The sequence below is a fragment of the Crinia signifera genome, chromosome 8, assembly GCF_055691185.1.
Source record: "Crinia signifera chromosome 8, ASM5569118v1, whole genome shotgun sequence".
Classification (NCBI taxonomy): domain Eukaryota; kingdom Metazoa; phylum Chordata; class Amphibia; order Anura; family Myobatrachidae; genus Crinia; species Crinia signifera.
Genome location: NC_139224.1, coordinates 159,222,643 through 159,244,327, shown reverse-complemented (window position 1 = coordinate 159,244,327; position 21,685 = coordinate 159,222,643). Strand labels below are relative to the sequence as shown.

Sequence of the window (21,685 nt, the reverse complement as noted above, 5' to 3'; positions counted from 1 at the left end):
TGTCCTTCTGATCATGGCCGCCAATGCCTGTAAATCTGATATACAAGATGCAGTCGCTGTTGGTGACATGCGCGCGCCACTTGCCCACTTGTGTCCGATGCCACAGGACAGTCCATCAGTCCATCCCTGTATTACATCCGATCCTGTGGTTTACTTATCACCGTACATAATGGTAATGGGCTAAGTAAATAGGCCATATAGCACACGGTGCTGCGGAGAGACCATATTGCGCATTTAGTTTGCGCTATTACAGTGAGGATGGCGATTCCTACGTATTATATATTACTGTTCCCCAGTGCTGGTGTCTATATATACCAGCCAACAGATAATGGTATTTAGATTTAATCCCTATCAGGCCATATAATAAAGTGTCTCATATTATACTAATAGCAGAGACTGAGGCGAGGAATGCACAGAACCTGGCACAGAGCCCTCCAGGTGCCGAGCACGGATCACTGAAGCGGGCCCTGACCGGCTCATGGAGGACTTTACCCGAAACTCCCCTCGTATCCGCCCCTCTGATTCTACCGAGGCCGCGGCCTACCTGACCGTGCGCATCCCCGGCCTGTCCTGCTCGTCCCGCCCGGCCTAGTGACCCCGTGCGCCGCCAGCAGCCCCAGGCACCATGCCGCCACTACGGTTCGCTGCGAACATCTCCTGGCTGTTCCCGGAGATCCCCGAGCTCCCCGGCCGCATCCGTGCCGCGGCCAGAGCCGGGTTCCAGGCAGTGGAGGTGGCCTGGCCCTATGCCTCGGACCCGGCCTCCATCCAAGCCGCCCTGAGGGAGCATAATGTGGAGCTGGTGCTGCTGAACACCCCCCCAGGTACTTACTGACAACTCTCCGTCCTCCCCCTGGCTAGACAGATATATTGCGGCCATTGTATTATTATTATTATTATTATGATTATGATTATATTATATTATGGTTATTATTATTATTATAGTATAATTAGATTATTGTTGTTGTTGTTGTTGTTAGATTATATTATATTATGGTTATTATTATTAGAATATTATTAGTAGTAGTAGTAGTAGTATTATATTATTATCACTGTAGTATGCCATTATGTAAATCTGGGGTTATTTATAACAGTTTATAACAATTGATAGGCTGTATTAAAAATGACAGTTAGCACTTTATGGCCAGCGTGTGTTGAGAGGAGAGGCTGTGAAGTTCCTAGCCATGATATGTTTTGCTTTACAGTATACTGGCCATACTCATGTTTGTTGAGACATTGTACCTTCCAATTCTCCTGTAAGATTGTAATGTCTGTACCTTTGTATTTTCTTGAAAACTTTAAATAAAGAATATATATATAAAAAAATGACAGTTAGGAGCTGTTTGGTTGGTATTTTATCTCTCACAGTTGTTGTTTTTTTCTCTGCAAGCTTTGATAAATACCCCCAAAAGAGGCAGTTCTAATGGGATGCGGTCATTAGCTCAACAATGTCTAGGTCGACAATCAAAGGTCGACACATGACAGCCATTATGTCGACTTGGTTAAAAGAAAACCACAATAATTAGTGCTTGATAGGGTCTCAAAACCAACCACTTAGTGAAAATAATATACATTTCCTGCAACGTTTTATAAAAGGGGAATGCTTGATCCCCCCCAACCTTAGATCTGCATGCACATCCGGAGGAAGTGGGCGGGCAGCTGACACCCTGTGATGTCAGCTGCCCGCCCCCCACACCCTCGTCATCGGCGCATTAGCATGAGAACGGAGGGCGTTCTCATGGGAATACCTATAAAATGCTGGGTGTCCCCATATGCTAATGGCCCGCACCACCACCCCACCGCCACACACACACACCCGCCCAAGGATGGGTGCGTGCCCCCAGTGAACAGTCTGCTCACCGTAGCCGCACGCACCCAGCGCATGCACACGCGTAGAAATGCCGATGTGCAATGCAAAAATATCGGCACCACGCGAACGCACACGGCCATGCGGCCGGAACAGAATAAGGCCCATAATTCCGTTTGTATATCTGAAGAAGCCGCTGATACTGGAAATAAGAATTGGGGAAAGTCTGAAGAGCTAGAATTGGGGAAAGCCTACTGTGACACGGTCATGCCCTCTCTCCACACGGTCATTATTATCAAGTTTTAAATGGTTTTGGGCATGTTTCCAAAATCGCCCCAAATCGCAGCTTTAAAATCGCATTTTTTGCCACTAATTTGCATATGTAATGAGATATGGTGCGATTTCGGGTGATTTTTAGTCATGAAAATGTGTGCATTTTAAAACATTTTGTGTAAAAAAAAAAAAAAAAACCTGAAAAAAAAAACCGGCATGGGGTCCCCCCTCCTGAGCATAACCAGCCCCGGGCTCAAAGAGACGGTCCTGGTTTCATAAAATCACAGGGACAACCATGTTGGGGTTCCCTTGATTTTATAAAACCAGCACCAGGCTCAAGGGCTGGTCCTGGTTCCCAAAATATGGGGGACAAAATGACTAGGGGTCCCCCGTATTTCAAGAACCAGCACCAGGCCCAACCAGTCCTCGATGCCCCTGGGCAGTGGGCATTGAGCTGATAAATGGTGTATAAAGAAAGAAAAACTATTGTATACTGCTGTGGAACTACGAGTCCCAGCAAGCCTGCACCACATGCAGGGACTTGGAGAACCACAAGTCCCAGCATGTGGGGTAAATGAAGGGCCCGCTGGGACTTGTAGTCCCACAGTAGCACAAATAGTTAAATAAATACACACACACTTGCGATTTTGGACGTTTTTGACCAAAAATCGCACATGTCTAAATAATCGCCCCTATTACATTTCGTCCACAGTATAGCTTAGGGGGAGCTAATGAGCCAGAAGTGGGGGCCCAAGCTCTAATTAGGATTTAATCTAAATCTTAATCTTCCCAATAGGACACAGACCATTTATCATGCTGAGTATTTATCACCACATACATGCGTTTATCATACATGTGGGAGGGCCCAGTTAGGCCTAGGCCGGGGCGAAAATAGGAGGACTAAGTAAACACCAGAACCCGGACTACACACAATGCCGGACCGGACAGGCTCCATTCATTAAATTCTGCATTCCTGAGCTTGTAGTGTCCAGTCTGGAGGGGGGTGCCTTTCCAGGGGGGGTCCCATCCGGGGGGGTGCCTGTGACAACTTTCATCAGGGACATGGGGAAGGGGGCATTACAGCCTCCCCAAATGGTCCAGACCGTTCCGGTTTTACTACATCCCGGACCATATTTTTTTCTCTCCCTCGTCCCTGGTGAGAATGGTCACAGGCATCCACCCCGGAAGGGACATCCACCAGACAGGCACCCCATGGACCGGACACTACAAGCTCTGGAATGACTTTGGACAGAACCTGTCCAGTCGGGCGTTCCGGGGTCCAGTCCGGATACGGTTTTTACCCATACCCGGGAACAGGTACAGGTTCGGTATCACACACTCCGGCTCCTGCCGGACGGTCAAATCCCGCACGGCCAGGAAGCCGTGCCGCACACATTAGTTGTGAATGGACACTATTGTGTCCATTCACACGGGACGGCTACGGCCCAGCCGCACGGTTGCAGCCGGATCCCGCCACTGAAAGGGACGGCTGCCGGGCTGTGGCCATCCCCTCCATGATAATCTACTGTGTACGGCACGGCTCCCTGGCCGTGCGGGAGTTCACCGTCCGGCAGGAGCCGGAGTGTGTGAAACCGGCCTTACCGGGATCCTTCAGCATTCTGTGAGTTAGCATCCCAGTATTCTGATACCATCCTTTATACAGATGGAGCCGGCCTTAGTGCTGCTGGTGATCCGCCAGCAACACGGCGCTCCATCTGACTGAGACGCGCGTGCGTGGGGGACTCAGTATCCGGGCGGCGAGGCGGACGCAATACTGTCCGCCTCCCGCTCGAGGGGGCTGGGGGGGGCCGAGGGCACTGCGGGGGGGGTGCGGTCGCCCGGTGTGGGCACGGGGCGACCGAGGGCAGCACCGTCGGAAGGGGACGGGCGCGCACCTCGTCCCCTTCCGGCATACAGATGGCGCGGGGCAGGGGATGGCGGCTGGCGTTGCCATCGCCATCCCCTGCAAAGATGAATCCCGCTACATCTGTAAGCCTGCTTTCCCTTCCAGTGTGTACTACAATATCTATGCCTTCCCCATATTTTACTAGAATGTATAAAATTATAGAACTTAGAATAAAATAGAATAGATAATATGGAGTAGAGACAGGCTTAAATGTTAATGTATTCTATATAAAATGTGGTTAAGGAAAATGGTCCAGTGTGGACGCCTGGCTAGTACCTTGTAACATCCCCTCCCCACCTGGTGTACAAATACTCCCTCTGTAATGGTGAGTCCTTACGGTAGGGAGAGGACACTGCAGAAACGGGGAGCATCTGCCCCAGTTTTCCTACGGACTGATGCTGGGGCTGAGAATGCTGAATTGCCGTGAAGAACAGTCTGATCATTATGATTCAAATCTATTCCCACCGGTATCTGCTGCTACTTTACAATGTAACGAGATTAGAGAGACTATAAATTAGGCAGAGAAGTAGCTGAAATATGCAGGTTGTGTTAACCCACCGCTTTTCAGCTGTTTCTTGCATTGTTAGAATAATAACTCTGATTCAGAGGAGTGTGCAATGTTGATGTATGCGGTGGAGCGATATTTTGGCACGGCGAATGCCCCAATCAGAGGTGGCCAAACCGCTCCTTGAGATTTACCAGTTCATGTTTTCCAGGCCACCTGTGGATCTGTAGAATGTGTTGGTTAGGAATGAATGCAGCACATGTTTGAAAATGTGACAGTAATGACTGCACCTGTGCACCAGCTAGGTGATCTGGATGTGACAGTTAGTATTGACTGTACCTGTGCTCCAGCTAGGTGATCTGGGATATGTGACAGTTAGTAATGAATACAGCTGTGCACCAGCTAGGTGACCTGGGATATTTGATAGTTAGTAATGTCTACACCTGTGCTCCAGCTAGGTGATCTGGGATATGTGACAGTTAGTAATGACTGCACCTGCGCTCCAGCTAGGTGATCTGGGATATGTGACAGTAATGACTGCAGCTGTGCACTATCTAGGTGATCTGGGAAATGTGACAGTAATGACTGCACCTGTGCACAAGCTAGGTGATCTGGGATATGTGACAGTTAGTAATGACTGTACCAGTGCTCCAGCTAGGTGATCTGGGATATGTGACAGCTAGTAATGAATACAGCTGTGCACCAGCTAGGTGACTTGGGATATGTGATAGTTAGTAATGTCTACACCTGTGCTCCAGCTCGGTGATCTGGGATATGTGACAGTTAGTAATGACTGCACCTGCGCTCCAGCTAGGTGATCTGGGATATGTGACAGTAATGACTGTAGCTGTGCACTATCGGAATGGGATCATTCGTCAGACTGCATTTAGGTCTACAGTCATTAGGTCGACCCCACTAGGTCGACTGGCAGGAAGGTCGACCTGACTTAAGGTCGACATGGGCCAAGGTCGACATGACTTAAGGTCGAATTTGCATAAAGGTCGACATGAGGAAGGTCGACTGGTCATAAGGTCGACATGGGTTTTTCACTGTTTTTTGATCCGAATGTCGACACAGTCGACATGGACACAGTTGGCAATGAGAATCGGACGCTCGCAATGCTTCGGGCATGGTGCCTCGCTGCGCTCGGCACACTATTTTATTCTCCCACCACGCCCTAGTGGATGGTAGGGCATGAAATACCGCCTGTCGGCACATGTCGACCTTTATGCAAATTCGACCTTAAGTCATGTCGACCTTGGCCCATGTCGACCTTAAGTCAGGTCGACCTTCCTGCCAGTCGACCTAGTGGGGTCGACCTAATGACTGTAGACCTAAATGCAGTCTGACGAATGACCGCATCCCGCACTATCTAGGTGATCTGGGAAATGTGACAGTAATGACTGCACCTGTGCACCAGCTAGGTGATCTGGGATATGTGACAGTTAGTAATGACTGTACCTGTGCTCCAGCTAAGTGATCTGGGATATGTGACAGTTAGTAATGAATACAGCTGTGCACCAGCTAGGTGACTTGGGATATGTGATAGTTAGTAATGTCTACACCTGTGCTCCAGCTAGGTGATCTGGGATATGTGACAGTTAGTAATGACTGCACCTGCGCTCCAGCTAGGTGATCTGGGATATGTGACAGTAATGACTGCAGCTGTGCACTATCTAGGTGATTTGGAAAATGTGACAGTAATGACTGCACCTGTGCACCAGCTAGGTGATCTGGGATATGTGACAGTTAGTAATGACTGTACCTGTGCTCCAGCTAGGTGATCTGGGATATGTGACAGTTAGTAACGAATACAGCTGTGCACCAGCTAGGTGATCTTGGATATGTGATAGTTAGTAATGTCTACACCTGTGCTCCAGCTAGGTGATCTGGGGTATGTGACAGTTAGTAATGACTGCACCTGCGCTCCAGCTAGGTGATCTGGGATATGTGACCGTAATGAATGCAGCTGTGCACCAGCTAGGTGATCTGGGATATGTGACAGTTAGTAATGACTGTACCTGTGCTCCAGCTAGGTGATCTGGGATATGTGACAGTTAGTAATGACTGCACCTGTGCACCAGCTAGGTGATCTGGGATATGTGACAGTTCGTAATGACTGTACCTGTGCTCCAGCTAGGTGATCTGGGATATGTGACAGTTAGTAATGACTGTACCTGTGCTCCAGCTAGGTGATCTGGGATATGTGACAGTTAGTAATGACTGCACCTGTGCACCAGCTAGGTGATCTTGGATATGTGACAGTTCGTAATGACTACACCTGTGCACCAGCTAGGTGATCTTGGATATGTGACAGTTAGTAATGACTGCACCTGTGCACCAGCTAGGTGATCTGGGATATGTGACAGTTCGTAATGACTAATGACAATTCACATTATGCCACACAGCGCGAGCCAACATTCACATTGTGCCACACGTTGCCACCAAAGAATCAGAACAACTATGCCCACTTACCTAACACAATGGGTCACCTATGTTGTGCCCATCTACCCTACTACTTGACCTTCTGGTGACAAAAGCAAAACTGCCATATAAACCCCATCCACAAATTCACGACAAAAAAACAAAAAAAAACAAGCATTACACTCCGTTTGTATCCTGCACACTGCATTCTGCCTGCCGCCGCCACAGCCACCTTTCATTGTTCCTGCCTCCGCCTTTCAGTGTTCCCTCCACACTCGGTGCACGGTGACGTCAGACTAGAGGCTTCAGCAGGTGAACAGGGGGCTCAGTACTTAAGGAAATGATCACGTTCTACCGCTGGAAGGTCTGCGATCGACCGGTAGATTTTGATCGACGTAATGGCCACCTCTGGTATACAGTGTCTAGTTAGTCAATAGGTTGACACAGACAAAAGGTTGACATTGGTAAAATATCAACATGCAGATTGTCGACATGGTGTAAAGGTCATCATGAAAAATGTTGACCCATAAAAAGGCCGACATGCTTTTTGATGGGTTTTGGGGTGTCACTGTCGGCACCCACACACACCCTTACCCCCCCCCCCCCCAAGCTCACGGTGCTGTGCGTTAGTGTTGAATGTTCATGTCTATTACACACAGAGTACAGCTAACAGTCATCCCTCTGTGCAGGAGACCCGCAGGCCGGGGAGCTCGGACTTGGTGCTGTGCCTGGGAGACAGGATGGATTCCGTGCTGGACTGGAACAGGCGGTTCAGTGGGCTGGTGACTTGGGATGTAAGAGGTACAGTGTTATGTAACATCTTTATCATAAATCTGTTATACGTATTAGTGTATAATATTATATAATGTCGGCTCAGTTATCTTGATTCCTTAGCGCACGTCCGGCCATGTTTTTTTAAACTTGCTGTGCGGGGTTAATAGTCCGTGCTTATTTCTTACAGGATACACATTATGGCAGGACGCGTTCCCCCTGGACATGAGAGAGGGACCATTGAGAAAGAGATGGAGGCGACGTTTATCGAGAACCTGAGATATGCGGCAGATGTGCTAGATCAGGTGTGTGGGGTGTAGAACGAGAACACGGGGTCCAAGAAGGAATAAGAGCTGTTAATAGGTTGAAAATAAATTAAATGGAGCTCCACAAAGTACTTTGGTACAGACGTTTGGTGTCATTCCTCCTGGGACTCACTGGTTTTGGATGTTCTAGTTGCATAGTTATCAGTGACTGCAATTCTGGAGACAAGTTGCTGGGATGACGTGGTGATGGTGGTGGCGGCGGCGGCATTAGCAGTGAATGAGCATCATCCAACGCTAATGCCACCACCGAGTGATTGATCACTAGAAAGGCATAACCACGCCGTAGAAGTTCTTGGAGGACATGTGACAAAGAAGTAACCATGTAGTAGAATAAAGTGGAAGGAGTTAGTACATATAGCAGGAATCAAATGCACATTAAACTTGCGGGAGCTATCTATAAAACTGCACCACCTGTGTTGCTCCTCCACGGCGCCGCACTCTGCGGAGACATCACCCGCCAAAACCAACTCCATATGTGACGTTATTTTTTATGGTACGTTACAAAAATTGTATTGATAAGATGGGAAATCTACAAAAATAAGCCACCTGTTCTTCTGTCCTGCAGGCCGGGATGTTAGGACTCATCGAGCCTATAAACAGCCGCATTACGGAGCCTCGCTATTTCCTGAACACCCCGCAGCACGGTGAGTGGTTCTGCCGCAGCTTCACAGTCCAACATTATTATTATTACTAGTCAAAAGCCTGTCAAAATGACGGCTTCTGCCATGTACTTCCACTTTGAGCTGTGACAGTTTTAGCCTACAATCTCTCCACCACACCCCCAGTCCCTATTTGCTCCTACCTCCAATCTCTATCTTCACAGCTCCCTCTCTCCATATCCAGCAAGTTTGATACAGATCAGTGTCCCTGCAAAAATTGCATTCACTTTCGGTTATGACATCTTTTAGCACCCAAAGGAGTGATTTGGCCTCTAGTGGTCAGTAGCGGTACTTCACTTCATAGAAGTGAGTAGTTAAGCTATATTATATATTACTAGTAAGCCCGCTCGAAGCTTCGGAAGCTAGTCTGCTATCTTCTGTGTTTTTTGCATGGGTGAGAGAGAAAGAGATGTAGTTTCACTCGCTGCCAATAGATGGCAGTGTTTCTGAAACACACGGACACTATATATATATATATATATATATATATATATAGAGATATATATATATTATTGATGGATAATGTTTATGTTGCAGGTGCTTCCATCTTAGAGAAGGTGGGGAGAGCGAATCTCAGGCTGCAAATGGTAAGTACCCAGACTGGATTTTATACACGACAGAATTATATGTGTCATAGGGGTAGGTGCAGCCAATCAGCACTAAAGTAACATCTATAATTTGCATACTATAAAATTATAAAGAGCAGCTGATTGGTTGCCATGGCCCACTTCTCCTCTGGCTCACTCCTCCTCCCTTATCACTGCTTCTTACATCTACTGTCCCTTATAGTGAGAAGTGAAGACAATGTACTGACCACAGCCAATGTTTGCTGACCTATCTACTCTGTAATATTTTGTATATTTGTCAATAAAAGATGGGGATGATTTTGTCTCTGGTATAATGTGTATATGTTGCATTTCTAACACTTTCCCCTATGCAATGGAGAAATCCCAGCGGTGTGACTGTACTTTTTATGTGGCAGGATGTTTATCACTGGCAGATCATGGACGGAAATCTAACACAGAATATTAAGAAATATTTACCTTTGATTGGTAAGTTCCAGAGTTTTATTGTTTGATTTCTTATAAAATATAGACATTTTCCTCCATTTTGGAAGAGTCACTGCTCTGGTGATGACGTCTTTTAATTGCGTGCTGGTGGCTCCATCTTCTAGCTTAGCATTACTTGTTGGCACACCCTTACAGTGCTACCCAAAATGGTCCTCGAGATCTACCAACAGGTCACATTCCGCAGACGACCTAGCTGGTGCACAGCTGCAGTCATTACTAACTGTCACATTCCCCAAATCACCTAGCTGGTGCACAGCTGCAGTCATTACTAACTGTCACATTCCCCAAATCACCTAGCTGGTGCACAGCTGCAGTCATTACTAACTGTCACATTCCCCAGATCACCTAGCTGGTGCACAGCTGCAGTCATTACTAACTGTCACATTCCCCAGATCACCTAGCTGGTGCACAGCTGTAGTCAATACTAACTGTCACATTCCCCAGATCACCTAGCTGGTGTACACAACTAATGGTCACATTCTACAGATCCACAGGTGGCCTGGAAAACATGGACTGTTGGTAGATCTCGAGGATCAGTTTGGCCACCCCTGCCTTACTGCATTGATTGCAATTGACAACCCCATTAAGTTATCTTCAGCTTATATACTTGGGCACAGTGGCAGAACTTGTTGGTGGTGAGCCTAGGTGCAAAAATATCATTTGGCTCCCCCTCCCCCAAATTACACAATATGTAACAAGGCAGTGGGTGACAGGGAGAGGCAGAGTGCGACAAGGATGAGAGGAAGAGGGTGACAGGGGCAGCAGTTGGCCTCTTAGTCATAACAAATGAAGATCTATGAATATGCATTCTTTAATACCAGAAAAAGTTGAGATGACTTGAATAAAGTGTATGACAGCAACGTTCTGTATTTCCTATGGATACAAACTATTTGCTTAAAATAACCTTGCCCGCTGGAGCACCCAGCTCAGAAGTTTAGTACTGTTGTAGGCTAAGCCCCCGTAATCCTGATGCCCGTACCTGCGCCCAGCTTTGCGGCCTGGAGCGGCGCTGAATCCGGTCCACAGCAACCCTAATCGAGGCAGCACGCTCTGCAACTTCCAGGCATTACTGCTATGAGTGCCCGTAAATCAGCCAATCAGCTTAGAGCGCTGTACCCAATAACAGTCACTTAGCTTATAATTCTGAGTAATGCACAGACTTTGATATTTATCAATGTCCAATACTGGGCAGAAATTCTCTTTAACTGGTATCAGGAGGCGTTCAAGACCAGTGCACATTAAAAAATAGCATCCCTTCCCTACTTAAGATGCTTGTCATTAGCGGTGCATTAGGATTTACATCTTCAGCACTGAGAGAGGCTTATTTTTCTTTGTGCGTACTCTATACTTCCAGCAGTGGCGATCTGCCTGGAAGATTTCATATTGTTGTAATTATACGTTCTTGCTGGATAATAGCATTTAAAAGTCGTGAAGGAATAGATGCATGGTGCCATTCCCCAGGAAAAAAACACTTATTTGCAAGTGAAGAATAGCTTCATCCAATCAAATTAGACTTTCTCTGATCTATGTGCTCTGGGTTGTGCATTGTTATTGATTGAGGTCGGTTTTGTATCATTTTTGCGTAATGAGACGCTCTCTCCAGGCAGAATAATAATCGCGCATTGACTCTCTTATTATACAAACATACGTGTGCAGGTCATGTCCAGATTGCTCAGGTGCCACATCGGAATGAGCCCGACAGTCCCGGAGAGGTGAATTTCCTGTATCTGTTTGACCTCCTGCAGGAACTTGGATACGGGGGCGATGTTGGATGTGAATATAAACCTCTTGGTGAGTGTCAATGACCTCCTTTTACACCCGCGGCATGTTTAAAGCAACAGCAAAAGGGATAATCGGCAGGTGCTAGGTCTGTGGCATTAAATATGTATCGGGATGTTCAGTTATTTTATTAATGTACATGTGCGTTCCATTAGAGCGTTCATTACAGTCTCCCCCGTCACCACACAGTGACCGAGCTATGGACAATTGGTAATTGAATCTGCACATTATTGTCTGCTGCCCTCTTGTGGAATAATTCAAGTTGATTCTAACCCATTCACTGGGGAGCTGGAGCTTTCACGCAATATGGATCAAGTTATGGTAGCACGGATGGTGTAATGGTTAGCGTTACTGCCTCACAGCACTGAGGTCATGGGTTCTATTCCCACCATGTGTTATATATATACGGGGCAGTACGGACGTGCAATGGTTAGCGTTACTGCCTCACAGCACTGAGGTCATGGGTTCTATACCCACCATGTGTTATATATACGGGGCAGTACGGACGGTGTAATGGTTACATTACTGCCTCACAGCACTGAGGTCATGGGTTCTATTCCCACCATGTGTCATATATACGGGGCAGTACGGATGGTGTAATGGTTAGCGTTACTGCCTCACAGCACTGAGGTCATGGGTTCTATTCCCACCATGGCCCTAACTGTGCGGAGTTTGTATATGTTCCCCATGCTTGCGTGGGTTTCCTCCGGGTACTCTGGTTTCCTCCCACAAATCAAAACTATACTGTTAGGTACATTGGCTGCCAACAAAATTAACCTTAGAATGTCTGTGTGTGCGTGTACCTATGGTAGGGAATATAGATTGTAAGCTCCACTGGGGCAGGGACTGATGTGAATGTTCAAATATTCTCTGTAAAGCGCCCTTATTCAGATCTGATCACAGTACAAATTTGTTCTCAAAATGGGCAAAACCATGTGCACTGCAGGTGGGGCAGATGTAACATGTGCAGAGAGAGTTAAATTTGGGTGGGGTGTGTTGAAACTGAAATCTAAATTGCAGTGTAAAAATAATGCAGCCAGTATTTACCTTGCACAGAAACAAAATAACTCACACAAATCTAACTCTCTCTGCACATGTTACATCTGCCCCACCTGCAGTGCACATGGTTTGGTACTTGTGGAGTATCACGGCTCCCACGACCTTGATCGTATGCTAAAAAATCGCATCGCACCCGATTTTGCACTAAAATGCATCAAAATGCATTGAAATGTGTAGTAAACTTGTGAAATGCCCCCAAATGCCATTTTTCATAGTGTACCACCCCCACTATCAACGTCAACCCGAAGCGTGGCGAGCGCAGCGAGCCCGCGAGGGGCGGCAGTACGCGTCCTACGACCTTTTCATCCCCCCACTATCCACATCGGCGTGGAGTTGAGAATAGAAAGTGTGGCGAGCGCAGCGAGCCCGACGCGTGGCGAGCCCCGCGAGGGGACGCGGATACCTTCACAGCTATACGCGTCCCCTCGCGGGCTTCACAGGTATCTGCTGCGCTCGCCACACTTTCTATTCTCAACTCCACTCCGACGTGGATTGTGGGGGTATGAAAAGGTCGTAGGACGCGTACCGCTGCGCTCGTCACGCTTCGGGTTGACGTTGATAGTGGGGGTGGTACACTATGAAAAATGGCATTTGGGGGCATTTCACAAGAATACTACACATTTCAATGCATTTTGATGCATTTCAGTGCAAAATTGGGTGCGATCGCATCGCATCATATGCCATCATATGGCATCCGATGCGATCGCATATGATTTTTGACCAGAAATGCTCAAAAATCGGTAAAAATCGCATTGCATCGTATGCCACTACATATGGCATACGATGCCATACGATGGGAGCCGTGATACTCCACAAGTACCCATGGTTTTGCCCATTTTGAGAACAAATTTGTACTGCGGTCAGATCTGAATAAGGGCCTATGTGTGCGCTATATAAATAACTGATAATAGATAATAAGTGAGTATGAAAGGACAGACGTCTGATTTCTCTTATTTACTAAAGCTGGTAACACATTATGAAATATCGTTAATAAACTATATCACTAATGATTTTCCCGTGAACTTCCTGGAACCCCTGGAGAAACGATATAGTGCACACACACTGAATGATACGTTAAGGATATTGTTCAGCGGGCTCAGGGCCAGATTCTCTAAGCTTCAAAAGTGATAAAATGGAGAGTGATAAACAGCCAGCCAATCAGCTCCTGTCTGACATGCTTCAAACACAGCCTGTGACATGGCAGGTAGGAGCTGATTGGCCGGCTGTTTATCTCTCTGCATTTTATCACTTTTGAAGCTTAGAGAATGTGACCCATAGTCAGGAGCATAATGTGAGTCAAAATCTGACTCCATATTCAGATGACAGAGGGTATAGTTACCACCTGCCAGAGCTGCTCTTTAAAGATATAGGGGTAAATTTACTACAATAGGAGTGCTATTGCCTGTAGCAACCAATCAGATTCAACTTTGGATATATTTAGCACCTTCTAGGAGATAATAGATAGAATCGGATTGGTTGCTACCGGTAACATCCCATCTTCAATAGACCCCCCTTCTTACCCCATAGTGCCTACACATCGGCCGATATGCACGGTCATATCGCGAATGATATCGATGTACATGCAGATCATAAAAACTCGGAAATTCAGGAGCGCTCGATTTGTTGCAACATATTCGCCGTAATGGGAAATATAATGAAATATTGGCAAAAGACTGATGCGCTTCCACGTTTGGGTTCTCATCATTATACGCCTACAGGAAATCAGACACAAAGGTCTATAGTTCCGATTCTCAGTTGGGCAAGAGGTGGAGTCAGACCTGCTTGTTAGGCTGTGTATATTTGTAGCAAAGTGAACAGGTTAACGCCAATCGCCAGACCCGGCCACCCGAATCCGCTCACTGGCATTCAATGGGATGTGCACGCTAACACACCCTCTCGCATGCGGGCGCATGGAGCTTTTCCAGCGCCGAATTGGGGGCTGAGGCTGACCTAGCCATTGTCGACCTAATGCTTGTGTTGACTATCCAACCCTGTCCACCTTAACCATGTCTACCTTTTTCATGTGTCAACCTTCAGTGTTGACCCAATGCAGGTCGACCTAATATGAATCATCCTAATGACCAGTAAACCTGCGCAACTCTGCGACAGATGCAGGCTGATAGAGGTCGGTGCTGATGTCACACATACTCCATGGGAACGCCGCCAGAAAACGGCCGGTTACCACCCGTAAACGATTACTTCCTGTCAACCAAACTGTGGATTGCGGGAAATAATTTTCTGTTTTTTGACGCGGTTTGGAATCGCGCATGCAATCGATAATCGATCAGCTTGTGGATACGCACAGCAGCGATTCAGTCTGTATAACCCCCTCAGTCTGTCTCTTGTAGGCCTTATTCAGGTGCAGAATGCCGGAATCATTTTGGCTTGGAGCAATGTGCATCTGTCATGAGATTGATTATTGGAACATGTTCAGCTTTGTGCATCAGTGAAAACCTGTTTAAAAGCTGCTCAGTGGCCTGAAATGAATCATTATTACAAATTGAATGAGAATCAAAGAATAATGTTCTATTCATACTGTGTAAGTGTAATTAAGCAGATAGAAATCAGTACAATAAAACTCTTACAAAGTAACCTGATTTTCAGCTACTATACAATCCCTGTTTTTTACCGCTCTGTTCCACAGGAGGATTCTGTCCTCCCTGACCCCGCCTTAAGACACCTACTTTACGGTTTGACCGGTATCCCGCCCCAGTCACACTCCCCACCTGCCACTGTCCGCGGGACAGGATAGGAAGTGCTCTCCCCACCGTCGTGCTTGCCCCTTTCACATCAGAAGCAAATTGCCGGGTTACAGCTTTTCAACCTGGGAATTGGCTTAAAAACCCAGGTGTGAAAAGATCAACACGGGTCTTAAATCCCAGCACTCCAACCCTGCTCCTGACCAGGGTTGCAGTGCCGGGATATAAGACCCGTGTTGACCCCTTCACACCACTGAAAACGGGTTGGGTTCGTTTGGTCTACACTGGCATGGGTCTTCAACCTGTGGCCCTCCAGATGTTGTGAAACTACATGTTCCAACATGCATTGCCACATTTTTTCCTATAAGAGCATGCCAAAACTGTCAGGGCATGCTGGGAAATGTAGTTCCACAACATCTGGAGGGCCACAGGTTGAAGACATGTGGTCTACAGCATGTTGGTCGACAAGCATTATGTCGACGGGTCAATAGGTCGACACATGCATTAGGTCGACAGTCAAAAGGTCGACATGTTTTTTTTACCTGGATGTCGACATAGTCAACATGGACACAGTTTCCAGTGCACCGCTTCAATCACGATGCTTCAGACACTATTTTATTCTCCCACCACGCCCTAGTGGATGGTAGGGCATGAAATACCGCCTGTCGGCACATGTCGGCTCAAAAAACCATGTCGACATGGACACTGTCGACCTAATGTTTGTGTCGACCTAATGACCTGTCAACCTAAAACCGTGTTGACCTTGACCCATGTCGACCTAACAGTGTCGACCCAATGCTTGTCGACCAACATGCTGTAGACCAGGCCTGGCCAACCTGTGGCTCTCCAGATGTTGTGAAACTACAAATCCCATCATGCCTTGCCACAGCTTTGCTATAAGGGAGTGTTAAAACTGTGGCAAGGCATGCTGGGATTTGTAGTTTCACAACATCTGGAGAGTCACAGTTTGGCCTGTCCCCGAAAAGCTGGGTTTTTCTGCAAATTCCCAGGTTGAAAAGCTTTAACCCGGTAATTTGCTTCTGGTGTGAATTGGGGTTAGGCTGCACCCGGCAAAATTACCCGGCGTTTTTGAGTGTGGGTGGCCGGTGTGAAAGGGGTTATGCTTTGACTTTCAATAAGATTTAGAGTTGGATCTAGTCACAGAGAACCGCCGTCACCGACTTTCCTGCTGATGCGGTTACACAACAGAGTATTTCAGCCATGTGGGCAATAGGAGCATTTAAATTGTTTAAACTAGAAGAGATTGACCAAGTACATACATTGCAGAACACGACGGGTGTCAGGCTGCTAAAATGAAGAATTAAAAAAAAAAAAAGTTTGTTTGATTTGGGCTAAACAAGATGAAGACCAATAGAATGCCTGGTCCATGTGCCATGTGTGTGTTAAAGGGACTTAGGGGGTGATTCATTAATGATCGGACCGGGCCGAATGGTGGGGGGCATGCGCGTATTTGCGCATGTGCAGACCCTGGGAGCGAATGGCTTCACACTCGCCGAGCCGTTCTTCCAGAGGGGGCGGGCAGGGGCGGACACAGTGTCGGAGCAGGGGAATGCCCAGCATTTTATGGGAGTTACCATGAAAACGCAGGGTGTTCTTCTGGCAATGCAGGCGGGATGATGTGGGGGCCAGCAGCTGACATCACATGACGTCAGTGCCTGCCCCCTCTTCGGCAGACTCCGACGGTCCGTTTAGACTGACTTACTGTATTTCCGAAGGGGAGAGAAATCAATCGATGGTCGGCAACCATCGAATGCTTTCTCTCCCCTCCGGCTGAATGTGAGGGGATGTGTTCACGTACAGCCCCTCGCATGGTACCGAGGGGATTCCGCCGTGCAATTCAGGGCTCGGTAAGCAACGAATGACCGCTACTTAGCGAGCCTGGCTGAATCAGGCCATTAGGGCAGGCATGTCCAAACTGTGGCCCTCCAGCTGTTGTGAAACTACACATCCCAGCAATTGTGCAATTCTATGTTACTAAAATGATAATGCACCAGGAGGTGGTCTGTAGGAGATAGATTCTTCCTGTTTGCATTACAGATCCGAGTGCGGGGAGGGAGCTGTCTCCCACGATGCTGCTTCTCAGGCTGAAGGCTTCTCTCTGCTGCTCTGAGAGTGCCGTGGCTGCCTGGGACAGTTGTCCACACAGTACCACCAAGCACCCACCAGCCACCCAGTCCAGCTGGTTCCTGGTTCTCTCCCGCCCCAGTGCCAGCTGTGCTGCCGATTACCCCGCAGCTGCAGACATTAGCAGCCACTGGGGAAATTTAAGAAAAAACAAAATACACTCATTGCCTTTCCCCTGGACCCACAGAGGCTGCAGAGAGAAATCAGAGAAACAGGAGACATTTTTAAAACTAATATGTTTGATGTGTTCTTATACATCTTTGCCGCAGTCTCACCAAACAGCCCCTCTTTGCACGCCAGGTCGCGTGAGAATCCTATAGCGGCGGACATCATTTCGCTTTCTTTTTGCCAAAAATGAATCTTAATTAAAACGCAACACAACAAGGATGCACAGGGAGGCTGTGCGGAGTAATGTGATAGGACACTTGTTTATCTGTGTGCGGCTGAGTCCCTGAATCTCTACACAAAGTCCTACAATGTAGCACCTGCAGTTACTCCAATACAAGTTCTGTTCTGGTCTGTATACTGACTTAGGGACGTATTCAATTGAAAATGATCCTTTGCCTAGATGAAAAATCTACACTTTTTTGCCATATTTTAGTGCAAATTTGGATTTGCCCTATTCAATTAAAGCGCAGATGTTTAGCCTAGGCAAAAAATTCAACATTGGCGAAAAAACACATGGATTGGCAAATTAACCGCCATTCCCAGTGTTTACACCCATTTCTGGTCAGAACTGCGGGCATTTTGGCCTGTTTTATAGTCCTTTTTCTCCCATGCCTTTTCGCCCCCCAAAAGGACAACAGGCATGGGTAACAAATGACTAAAATATGGCAGAAATGCTTGCAATTGAATACAATAGGGTTGAAATAGTCCTGTTTTTTCTCGCCTAGCTGAAAAAAACGGGATTAATTGAATACCCCACACACATCACATTAATCAGCACACAGTCTCCCTGTACGCCTTTGTTGTGTTGCATTGCAATTAAGATACATTTTGGCAAACAAATAATGCCCAACTTTAACAGAGTTGCACAGGATCTGGAGGCTCACTCCCACCAGACATCTCGCAACGGACGGCGTATTGATGCCAGATGTATGAGGACACATCTGTAATACTCCTTTAAGAAGGCTTACGAACTGAAACGCATTGGAGCAGGAACTTATCGTTATAGCAGACATCGGGGAACCACATTCCTGCACTCCTAAACGGAGACAGCCTGGATAGGCCAGAGTCGGATGAAAAAAAACAAGCGGACCACAAAGAAGGGTACTTAGGAGGCTGGTAATGGAGAGTGAGGCAGGAGGGATCCCTGAAAGAACAGTGGACGCACTACTAACGGCCAAGAGTTTGACTTGAGCAGCGGCTTTCCTCAACTAGAGTTTCCGCAGCCATCAGAGACGCAGTACTCTGCGTTTCCACACGCGTGTAGCGCCCGGCTGAGGGAAAGCAATGAGACACCGGCATCACCCTAAACTGCAGGTGGGACATTGAATGCCGCCTGGCCGTGGCCGTTATCGGCAGAACAGGCCCGGCAGCTTCTAAAATCTGGCTCCTTCTGCGGTGATCCCTCTTCAATGCTGGCAGTAAAGACAGCATTGAATAGGACCCGCCGCTATTTCCCCCATCGGGAATAGCTGCGGAGTATTGCATACCCCCTTAATTTCTAAATTGGATTGGAAAATTAATTTGGATAGAAACCCTTAGCAGGCATTTTTGAGATTGCTGCTGCTCATGTTGATTGGAAATAAGCCCAGTACACCAAGTGGGTCTTATTGCTGTACAAATTGCCATGTTCAGAGTTTATATAATTGCCGAAGGTTATGTGGATAGGTTTACTTGTAGAAATTAAATGAAGTAAAATTGCTTAATATACGAGGTGTCACTATCGTTAATTCTAGTGCACACATTTTTGAGGTTTACTCACATAACTGGAGTGAACTACATCCCAGTTACACCATTAGAACAGTGGACTAGGGGCCTTATTCTAGTTCACTCTTTCTGACATAATCCTTCTTAGATGGACAAAGCCATGTGCACTGCAGGTGGGGCAGATGTTACTTGTGCAGAGAGAATTACATTTGGGTGGGTTTTTACTTCAAAGTGAGATCTATATTGCAGTGTAAAAATAAAGCAGTCAGTATTTCCCTTGCACAGAAACAAAATAATCTGCCCCCCCCCCCTGCAGTGCACATGGTTTTGTCCATCTAAGAAGGATTTTGTCAGAAAGAGTGAACTAGAATAAGGCCCTAGGTATACACCAGTTTGGGTACCCAGGCCCACCACGCAAGGGCAGAGCGCAGCACAAACCAACTATTGCATGTAATTATCCATAACGGGATTGGTCAAACCGTTCCCGTGCTTGCAGCTAGCCCGAGCCAAACAATCAGTGTACAAAATCTATTTATTTTCTACATCTCTAATATTGATAAAACAAAAAGTGGGAGTCTCCTACTGGGCAGGTTGGATCTAGAGAAAATTGCCTCTTTCTGCGCATATATTTTAAATATTTCAAATGGGATATTTACTACCGTCTGTTGTACATTAGTCTGACGCCTGGAACTTAATTGCAACCGACATTCACAAAGATGGTTTTAATTTACAAAGATGGGTTTTCTGTACGAATTCTGCAGTTCAAACACCAATTTCTTGTGACTTAACTGACATTTTCTTATTTATGCAGTTAGCCTATGACAGTGAAGCCGGTAAGAGGTTATGGTGTTTACCGGCGTAGAAGTACAGACCGGTTCACAGCCACCGCAGTATGCGTATGTTACAGTCACTCTGTAGATAATTCCGCTTTTATTTTTCCAGGGGACACGGTGACTGGACTTGGCTGGATGGAGACTTACCGCAAGAGGTTTCAAGACCGAGGCAAACCCCAATAAATGTGAGGGAATTAGGAGACAGGATCCGGATGTCCATCTGCACCGCAGTCAGTCATTGGCTGAGAACCATGCGAGACGTCCCCACACAGGGATTGTAGTATGAAGATTTAGGGGGAAATGTAGGAAAACAAAAAGGAGGGAAAAGAAGATGACATTTATATTCTGTATGTGCGTTTTAGTGGCTTGGAACGGTTTAGCTCTATATGGAGGAGATTTATCAAAGCTTAGAGAGTGGTAAAGTACAGAGATATAACAGGGCAGATGTACTAAGTTTTGGAGAGAGATGAAGTACCAGCCAATCAGCTTATAACCGCCAGGCTATGTTTCAAAAATAACAGTTAGGAGCAGGTTGGGTGGTACTTTGTGCTACGTATATTCGCCGCCCCACCAAACAAATCCCCGCGACGTGATGCAAGCAGATGTGGACGCTTACACATCTGCTCGCATGCGGCCGGAAAGAGGAAACCGCATTCAATGGTTACTCACCATCGGATGATTTTTCCTCTCCTCGCACATAAAAGCAAGGCTAGACTTACCTTTATGACGAACGCTCTTGTCCGAATTCGGGGCGGGCACAGAGGTCACGTGACATCATCCGTCCGCCCCAAACAGACAGGGCCACACCTGTTCGGAGGTGTTTGCCCAGGGTTTCCGTGGGCACGCCCCAGAGACCGCCCCCTGCCTGTCATTTTGTAAACACCCGGGGAGTGTAAACCTCACCGAAGCCATTCGCTCCGAGGGTGTGCACATGTGCATGAACGACTATGTGCATGCATGTTCCCCCAAAACGGGGCCAAATACGCTGCTGACCGTGCAGGACTGAATCGGCCTCTTTATCTCCATCCAAAAGTACCAATCTGCTCTTGGCATTTTACAAAAACAGCATGTAACATGGCAGTTAGTAGCCGATTGGGGGTCATTTGGGGTCTGTTTGAAAGAGATAAATTGGAGAGAGATAAAAAAAACTAGCTCCTAACTGTCATTTGTAAAACACAGCCTGTAACAGCAGTTAGGTGCTGTTTGGCTGATACATTATCTCTGTCCACTTTATCTTTCTCCAAGGGGTACTTGTGTATTATCAGGGTGCCCGCTAAGCTACGTTGTCAGCATAGCCGGCCCCGTGATAATACAGGAGGCAGCATTGGGAGCAGGGTGGTGTGGGTTATACTTACCCTCCTCCGGGCAGCAATCCCTGATGACTCCCTGGTGGCAGCGACGGTTACTCCCTGGAGGCAGCAACAGTCACTCCCCGGCGGCAGCGTTCAGTCCCCCTCCTCCGGCACTCGCAGCGGACGCTGTACGTAATTCAGCGTAGTGCCACTGGCGGTGCATCACGCTAATTGCGTACAGCGTCTGCGGTGAGTGCCAGAGCAG

The 21,685-nt window shown here is 47.1% G+C and overlaps 1 protein-coding gene across 1 annotated transcript; it reads left to right on the top strand.

The window, feature by feature from the left end:
* Positions 1-384: 384 nt before the first annotated feature.
* Positions 385-21,256, top strand: HYI (hydroxypyruvate isomerase (putative)). Its single transcript, XM_083157544.1, has 8 exons — positions 385-824; positions 7,605-7,716; positions 7,877-7,991; positions 8,578-8,656; positions 9,209-9,258; positions 9,654-9,723; positions 11,398-11,532; positions 20,238-21,256. Exons 1-8 carry the CDS (start codon positions 626-628, stop codon positions 20,309-20,311), a joined length of 834 nt encoding a protein of 277 aa, XP_083013670.1. The 5' UTR covers positions 385-625; the 3' UTR covers positions 20,312-21,256.
* The last annotated feature ends 429 nt before the right edge of the window (positions 21,257-21,685 follow it).